General features: G+C 36.0%; 1 protein-coding gene across 2 annotated transcripts; it reads left to right on the forward strand.

Moving 5' to 3' along the window:
* The first annotated feature begins 401 nt into the window (after positions 1-401).
* Positions 402-7,363, forward strand: LOC142607382 (two-component response regulator-like PRR73). Of its 2 annotated transcripts, XM_075778840.1 has the most exons (11): positions 402-576; positions 1,780-2,237; positions 2,401-2,562; positions 2,683-2,816; positions 3,143-3,304; positions 4,259-4,442; positions 4,568-4,976; positions 5,066-5,093; positions 5,414-6,193; positions 6,811-6,884; positions 7,001-7,363. In XM_075778840.1, the coding sequence occupies exons 2-11, from the start codon at positions 1,871-1,873 to the stop codon at positions 7,077-7,079; spliced, it is 2,379 nt and encodes a 792-aa protein (XP_075634955.1). In that variant the 5' UTR covers positions 402-576; positions 1,780-1,870; the 3' UTR covers positions 7,080-7,363. The 2 variants fall into 2 exon arrangements, with proteins under 2 accessions (XP_075634955.1, XP_075634956.1); XM_075778841.1 differs by lacking the exon at positions 6,811-6,884.
* The last annotated feature ends 2,082 nt before the right edge of the window (positions 7,364-9,445 follow it).

Genomic DNA, 9,445 nt, shown 5'->3' on the forward strand with positions numbered 1-9,445 from the left:
TGAATCCATGTTGGTTTCCTGACAAAAGACAACAGGCAGAGAGAGCACAAGTGGGGGGGTGGGATTGGATATTCATTCATGAATCACCTGGACCCGAAAACGACACCGTCTCTCACTCATCTAAAAATGGGAATTTTCCATTTACCGATACATAAGCGCCACGTGGTGAGGCCCAGATCAGGAAAAGATCGTATCGGATTCGCGCGCGCACTCTCTCGCTCTCTCAGCTATCGAGCTTTTGATTTTGTAGATTCGAGCTGGACAATATCAGATGGTCCTGATTCTGTCCACGTCGGATGGTCCCGACACCCTCCCACGTGTCGTTTGGAGCCCCTCCAGCCTCCATTTCTGCCACGTCACCACGCCCCACAATAATATCTTCCCCTCTCCAAACCCCATGTAGAGCTCTCTCTCTCTCTCTCTCTCTCTCTCTGCATTAACCAGTCAAGCTTTTTTCTTTCGTCTCCGAGAAATATATATATTTTTTTCTTAAAGCCCTAAAGCGTTTCGAAACTTTCGTTTTTGATTTCATTCGTTTCGAAAATCATGCGTTAACTGGCTTTTGAAGCCAGATTGGTGAGGCTCTGATCTGTTTTCTTTTCTTTTTAAATTTTTTTTTTAATATATATATTTTAAATCTGCTAAATCGAGCTTAGCAATGGCGGGTTGGTCTTCATCATAAAAGCTCTGAAGTTGTGATTTATATGATAACATGTTTCTGATTAACTCAACTAGTTTTACTTTATTTATTTTTAATTTTTAATTTTGGGGTTTGAGTTATAAGAATTTTTTTTTTATTTATTTATATATATTATATTATATAATGCTCTGTTTGGGAGCTGAGAAACTATGGGAAAGTAGTAGAAATTTGGGGCTTTTTGGCTCTGAACTTAGGAGTTGATAAAGGAGTAGACTTTTAATTTAAATAAGCTTTTTTTTTTTTGGAAAGTGGAAGCACACAAGATTTGATTTTGAGAAATTTTTTTTTTTCCTTTTTTCGGGTTACACTTTGCTCTGTTTTGTTGGGAGTGTAAAATAGGATGCTTGTTGCTCCTAGTTTTGATTTTTGGTAATCAGAGTTAAACATCTGTGTGTGGATTTTATCTGTTTAGTTTTTCAGTGCAAATGTTCTCTTGGGTTGCTTGAGCATATCTATGTGTATTTACTATTTATTATTATTTTTATTATCTATTGGGCTTAATTTCTGTACAGGGTAAGACTAATTTTAGGTGTTTGATAAGTTTTCGAGGGGATTTTGGTGGTGGCAGAGTGATTTGAATTAGGTTGGCCCAAATTTTCTTGGATATGCTATAGATGATGATTTCATATAAAGGTTTTGTTTGTGGCTCAGATTGGGTCAATGGGGTTGTGGTTTTCAGTGGTCGAATATCCCTTTTTTTTATTTTGTTATTTTTAGCTGTTAACAGTTGGAAATCAGTACCGTGTTATTTAAAATTTTCTTGTAGATTTGTGTGTAAATTTTTGATAAACTAAGCCTAAGATGTTTGTGATATATGATTTGCTTTGCTTTGGTTGTATCATTAATTTCTTTTCTGGGGATTATACGGTGTGGGGTACACTTCTAGGAGTTCTGATCTAATGAAAGAGAGTGCTAGTGGGTTTAGTGAGTTATGTTGATTTTTTATTAGATTTGATGCAAGAGTGTGATTCTAAATCTTTACACTCTTTCATGGATATTCTATGATGGAACATGTTATGAATCTTATTTCAGGTTTTAGATTGAATTTAAAGGTTTTTTTTTTTGGTTTTGGTTTTCAGAGGTTGATTTTCAAAGTCGATATGTATGAGTTTCGTGGTTCAGCATATGAGGGTATGCATTCGTCGTCACTAGTCTACTTGAATCTGTTTGATGGGGGCCGTTCCTGTGAATAGCAATAATGCTCGAGGTAGAGGGTTTGTGGAACAAAATAACCATATGTGTTTTGAGCAAAAGCAAGTGAGTACTGGGGTAGTGGGTGAAGGGCAAGGTCTGGGGTCATCAGAGGAAGATGAGTCAAGAATTAATGAGGTAACTGAAGATGTAAGCAATGGGCCTAGAGGGCCGACTCAGGTCCAAGATGGGTTGCAGATACTGCAACCTCAACCTCAACCTCAAGGGTCTGTGATTTGTTGGGATAGGTTTCTTCCTATTAGATCTTTGAAGGTTCTTCTGGTGGAATATGATGATTCTACACGCCAGGTTGTCAGTGCTCTGCTACGGAATTGCAGTTACGAAGGTTAGTAAAATATTTTCCATGGTGCTGAAAAGGTCTTTGTATTGCCTGTTGATGGAGAACTTATTTTTCCTCTGACTTCCGATTAAAGCCCTTTGAAGTTGTCTTTAAATCCTAACACTGGTTTTTCCTTTGCACTTCTTAATTGTTAATCTGGTCTTTGCAGTTACTGCTGTTGCTAATGGTCTTCAAGCATGGAAAATCTTAGAAAAGCCAACTAATCATATCGATCTTATCCTAACAGAGGTAGTCATGCCTTTATTATCTGGAGTAGGTCTTTTATGTAAGATCATGAAACACAAATCTCTCAAGAATATTCCCGTGATCAGTAAGTGTCATTTAATAGCATTTCTATCTTTTTTACTGATGAAAATGTAAGGCTTGTTTTGTTATAAATAGTGTTGATTTGCTGCTTTTGGTTATCACACCTAATGAGCTATGTGTGCAGTGATGTCATCTCATGATTCCATGGGGATAGTCTTTAAGTGTCTATCAAAGGGTGCAGTTGATTTTTTAGTGAAACCTATTCGGAAGAATGAACTTAAAAACCTCTGGCAGCATGTTTGGAGGAGATGCCACAGTGTGAGTTGCTACTTCTGCTTCACAGTCATAGCTGTTTGTTGTGGATTTATGTGGGCATTTACCTCAGGGCTATGCCAGTGTGTACTTGGATATTTTAGTGGACATGGTTGCTTAGAGCTTACTACATTAGTCCCTTCCTTGACAGTACTAATGCACCAATTTTCTAGTATTAAATTATCAATATGTTTCTAGATTGATGGCATAGTTGGTTTTACAGTCGATTTTGGATAATAGGTTTAATCAATTATTACCTTGCCATTCACTCTAGGGCAATTAGTGTTGAAATTCCTTACTCAACCTGGTTTTTTATCATCACCATTTCTCAGTCCAGTGGCAGCGGGAGTGAAAGTGGGACACAGACCAGAAAATCTGCAAAATCAAAAAGTAATGATGAGTCTGACAACAATACTGGCAGCAGTGATGAGCGTGATAATGGAAGTAATGGTCAAAGTATTCGGGATGGGAGTGACAATGGAAGTGGAACTCAGGTGATGATTTATAGATTATTTTAAATTATATTTTCTTTGACATATTACTTTTGAATTTCAACTCCTTTTACTTGTGAAAGCATGATGGTACAATGGTGCGTAATGTTGAAATCTTATTCCATTTTATGTAGTTTATTTTCCTTGTTTTGAGAATTTCTTATAGCAGAGACCATTGAAGCAAAATCGTATAATGATATCAAAAAATTATAACAAGCCTCCCTGATTATGAATTTTTAAATTTGAAGGGTGTTACTTCTCAAAATAAAAGAAAATAAATTATTTTGAAGGGGTATTGCATTACTACAAGGTATGGATATGGTATGCCCTTGAGAGGAATGTCTAAGTGCCCTGAACCCTAAAAATAAAATAAATGCCTATCTAAAGCAATAATGTAGAGACATTTAGAATAACAATTGAAAATCTTATGCTTCTTGCACTTTGGGACTGCCATTGCCCAAAAGTGGAGTGTAGACCTCTTCTTCTGGATCTTCTTGGAATATACAATGCCTTGTTTAAAACCTCTCTCAGTAGCTGCCTTCACAATGCAATCAGGGCACAGATACAACATAATGTCTCCTTGTAACCTTCCATACCTCATCAATATCAGTGGGAAGCAGTAGAATAAGAATTGTCACAGCATACAGGATAAAATTCCTTAATGACTTGGTTTGTGCCAGTTGCAATGACAAATTTATTGAAGACAACTATTCAATTGATAATCTTCAACATCATTTCTAACTCAAATTTTGGCAGTATCTGATTGTGATAGATCTTGGCATTAGTCTTGCTTCTTGGTGTGATAGGAAATGTGTTGTATGAGCTTCTATTATCTTTTCAACACTAGAACACTCAATAGCAAATTCTTAAGAAGATTGAGATAAGCATATGAGAAACAAAGGTTTCTGAACACCAATGCTGACAAAAGTTAAGCATACTAATGATCTTATTTTGCAGAGTTCATGGACCAAAAGGGCAGCTGATGTTGAAAGCCCCCAACCAATATCGCCTCTAGATCAAATGGCCGATGCTCCTGATAGCACCTGTGCCCAGGTGATTCATACAAAGCCTGAAAAATCTAGCAACAGGTGGGTGCATATTACTGAGCCAAAAGAGTACCCAGGGCAGGACCAGAAACTTGGTATGCCTTAATGATATCCACCTTTTCACCCTTGCTTGCATTATTTTTGGTTTGGAGTTTTCACTATTTTAATACTGCTATCTGTGTCCTTTTTTTTTTTTTTGAAAAATTTGTATTGGGTAAAGATCTGGAAATAGGTGTATCTAAAAACCCAGATTTGCATGGTGAATGTCGACATGAGATGTTATCTATCCATCTGACAAGCAGAAGGCAGAATAACTTGCCTGAAGTAGATAGGAAGCCATTTGATAGTAGTCAGCTGGAGCACAGCAGTGAGAATGTAACCAGCAAACCAAGAAATCAATCTCCCAATGTAGCTAGTGCAACTCTCAGTTCTACTAAACAACAGGCTGAAAGCAGAGACTATACCACTCCAAATAGCCTCTCTGATATCTCAAAAATTGAAGCAAATTGTGATTCTAGAGAACTGCCGTCCCTCGAACTAACTCTGAAGAGGCTGAGAGAAGATGTTGGACATGTTGCACATGATGATCGCAATGTTCTGAGACATTCGGACCTGTCAGCATTCTCAAAGTAAGAGGGAACTTGCAGAAATAATGTTAGTGCTGTTAATACATTATATTTGAACAAATATCTTACTTTTTATCCTTCTTCCTGTGCAGATACAACACTGCCTCTTCTGCTAATAGGGTAAAATTCTGTAGAAACTTAGCCAGCAAGTACCTTCTATTGTTTGATATAACCTTTTCTTTAATCAGTGCAATTCCAGCCTGCTCCCAATTATTGTGCACCACATTGTGATGTGGATGGGTGTGCAGCTAATATAAGAATAAAAGGCAACTGGTGTTTTACAGAAATTCCCCAATCTTTTCAGTGAAATGATAAGAGTATCCTCTGTATCATAATGTGGCTCACAGTGATTGGCAGGCAGCTGCTGATTAAAAGACTGGAGAAAAAGAGCCAAAACTCCATTTCTGGGCATGTCTAATGTTGTTCTCACTCTTAATCAGGCTCACACAGGGAATGTAGGAAGCTGTTCTCCACTTGATAATAGCTCAGTCGCAATGAATACAGAAACAAGGCACAATTTTTCTTCTCATTCAAGTGGCACTCTTCCAAATCAGCAGTCTAATGAGAGTAGCAACAACAATGATGTGGCCTCCACCAATAAATGTGCTATTCCAAAGACAGAAATGTTAAACGAGAAGCCAGAATCCATATCGGCATTCAAATCTTTTCATTCTTCTGCATTCCAACCTGTGGAGAATGGTTTTGTTTGTTCGTCTCAGCAAGTAACACCTGGGAAGGCAGCAGATTTGGGAGCAAACACAGTTCATGCCCAAATGAGAGGTTCTCAACAGCAGGTCCAAGTTCAGCACCACCATCACCACCACCATCATTATCATCATCATGTCCACAACATGCAGCAGCAACAACTGCAACCAGACCATGACGATCACTCCCTGAAGAACATGGCCGCAACTGCTCAGCAATGTGGATCATCAAATGTGTTAGGAGGACCAGTTGAAAGTAATACTGGAAACTATAGTGTGAATGGAAGCGCCTCTGGAAGTAATTATGGGAGCAATGGACAGAATGGAAGCAGCACTGCCTTGAATCCTGGAGTAACAAATGTGGAAAGTGACAATGGGGCTGCTGGAAACAGTGGAGCTGGTGGCATTAGCAGAAAAAACAGTGGAAGTGGGGCAGATGAAGGGCGGGTTGCACATAGAGAGGCTGCCTTAAACAAATTTCGTCAGAAAAGGAAGGAGAGATGCTTTGAAAAAAAGGTGAACTCATTTTTCCTTGCATGTAGCAAAACACAGCTACTAAAGGGGTGTTTGACAAGTTAGTTTAAACACATTTTAAACAACATTACATACATTTCCACACATTTTCACCCACGCGTATATCAAAAACACCCAAACAACATAACTTAAACTACTCTCCCAAACACTCCCCAACTATTTCCTACTGTTAACTTGTCAGAGCAAAAAAGATTATCCAACTTTTAGCATATGGAGCTTGTTGATTGGAATAATATATGATTCTGGCTGAGCTGAAAACAATAATAATAGATAAGATGACGGATGTATTACATTTTACATGTGCCTAATCACACTGAATTATATCCTCTAGGTCCACCTGTCATTCTAGATAAGATTACTGGATACGAATAACAAAAAATCATTTTCATAATACCCAGGTGAATAAAATATAGAACTCCTGACAAGTTGGGTCCTTGGTACCTAGTGGTCCATTAATCCATTTTCATACTTTTATCCTATGAGGTGTTTGAAGGACGTGTGAATTTTAGTTCTCCATTCTATATAATTGCTACCCTTATTTAAGTCTAGTTCATTCCAGAATAGACAAAACTTAGTCTTCGTTGTATCGTGTTTTCCAGGTTCGATACCATAGCAGGAAAAAACTGGCAGAACAACGGCCTCGTATCCGGGGACAATTTGTTCGACAGATATCGTATGATCATATATTGGGATGCAAATTAGAATTCATTATCATTTGTACTTTTTTCTAATTTTCATTGTTAAAGTACTGGGGTGAAACAATATTTCTAATTTTGTTTCTACTTTCAGGTCTGACACTAAAGTAGGAGAAGACTGTCAGAGCAATGACCGTATGTCTGGGGATAATTCTTGTGACAGTGCACAATAACACGAGCTAGAGTGCAGATTGCTAACCCTTGTTCCGGAGAATGCTTCTACCTTTGTGTACATGAGACTAGCGCTAGCTGTGAAAGTAGAGAAGGGGTGTTGGATTTGCACTTGGGGATTTGTGGGTAATGCTGTACTATATTGTGTGAAAATAAACATTTAATTATAAAACTTTAAGAACATGCTTCAGACTTTATTTTGTGGTTGTAAAATTTGATGTGTCCACAAAGTGGTTACCCTTGAGTGGGTTAACCTCTGAGAAATAAAGGTGTCATGTTGGTGTGCTGTCTTTCCATTTTTTTTTTTTTATCAAAACTTAAAGAGTAATGGGTCACAATATTTTCAATTCCGATGATATGTTTGGAGTAACGATACTTTTACATGGATCGATCTACTAATGAGTTATTAGTTACATTCTACTCGAATATGCATGACTTAGACTATTACTTGAAATATCGCTAAGCCTAACGTATAAGTTATTATATCTATATTTTTATGTTCCCAACTTCAATAATTATTCTAACTAGACGCAGATCTGTGTGTTGTGCGTAATAATATTATTATTTATTTTTTTCCCCTTAAAAAAAACAGTTAGCTTTTCATTATCTTTTTAAGTTAATAAAAACTATACACATTTTTTCTTAAACCCTATATCTATATATATATATATATATATATATATATATATATATATATATATATATAATGTGATACTTTTGGTAAAATCTAGAGACTAAAGTAGTATTTTATCCAACTCTATATATTCCACTTCTTTATATTTGTAAAACCATAAACTACTACTCTATAATGATAGTGTTCAATTTTTTTTTTAAGAATACTAAGTATTTTAACACATACATAGACAATGGGATAGTGGCTATTTAGTTTTATTAATTTTTTTCATGATCTCATTTGTAACGTTTTTTACAGTTATTGTATAATTACTAATTGATGATTTGTATGATAGAGACGTTAAATGAGAGGTACTATCGTTCATTAGATTTTCAAAAGTAAGGGTGAATGAGAATATATATATATATAATGAAAAAGAGATTTTAAAAATTTCTAATTTTATTTCTTATGTAATTTTTATTATTATTAGAGAACATCTCTTTTTTAGTTATGATTGGAAATATGGTTTTCATAGTTAGAGTTTGATTAGCTTTAAGTTTAAAAGTGGTATTGTATTTAATTGTTGATTATTGATTTAATTTTTCAACCAAAATTTGATGATGATTCTATTACATTAATAAATATGCATTATTATTTTCTTTTTGCTATGTTTAGTTTGATATCCTCATTAATTTTTTTTTTTAAGTTAGTGTTTCTAAATTGATATTTGTTTTGTATTCCATTTTCCCTTTGATGCATTGAGTGTGAGAATGAATGTGTCCCTAACATTCCTTCACTTTATGAGGACAATTTTATTAATTGAATTTAAGTAAAATATTATATGTTTAATTTTTTTAAAATAAATTAATAATAATATGTCAAAGATGAAACAATATTTTAATCTCACTAAGTTGAGGTAGTATTTTATTCAATCATTTTGCCAAATTTTCATATTAAAGTTATAGATTCTTTCTTCTTATAGACGTTTGTGTTAGATAATTTATATATATTGATTATGCGAAAAAAATCAATAGGCTGGATGCTTCGGACTTAAAAGGACTATTGGCTGTCTTGATGGTCTGAAAAAGGAAGAAAAGCAATCAAAGGTGACCGGGGTCGCTGGCCAAAAACCCTCCGATAACAGAGTTAGTTTTTCTCTCTCAAATTTTGGAGTTCCAACTTTTTAGGATGTGTAAAAAACCTACCTTTGTTTGGTCTGAATGAGCGTTTATATAGTGTCTTAAAGACAGTTATCAAACTTGTAACCTCTCTTGGATTTGAGGAGGTGTGAGGGTTCAAAGATGACTTCCACAACTGCTTAGGAGTTATATATTTTTCACATAACGGTCACTGAAAGTTATGCGTGTAATAAGGAGTTGTAATACACACTCAGGAATTTTCATAAGTGTTAGGGCCTCGTCTGAGGGTCCTCTAGTTGAGTATACCTTGCTTAGAAGGAAGGTCGTTCCCCTATGGATGACCTTGTTCAGGACGAGGTTTATGGCTTCCTTGGACGAGACGGCGCGATTTTGTCCCTTGACTATGCGAACCTTGTCCAAGCTTCTTCGTGCATGGACGAGATAGTTATGGATGAGGTTCTTACAATCCTTACTTTACTGACTTTGTCCTAGACGAGCTTTATGGACGATGCTGGAGTTGGTATTTAATCATACTCCATCAGTTGCCCCCTTGTCTATGGGTCATCTAGGACATGTGTCATTATGTCAGTTGTTATGTGTTCCACGTGTCATGATC

This window comes from Castanea sativa, chromosome 8 (genome assembly GCF_040712315.1).
Source record: "Castanea sativa cultivar Marrone di Chiusa Pesio chromosome 8, ASM4071231v1".
In the NCBI taxonomy this organism is placed as follows: Eukaryota; Viridiplantae; Streptophyta; class Magnoliopsida; order Fagales; family Fagaceae; genus Castanea; species Castanea sativa.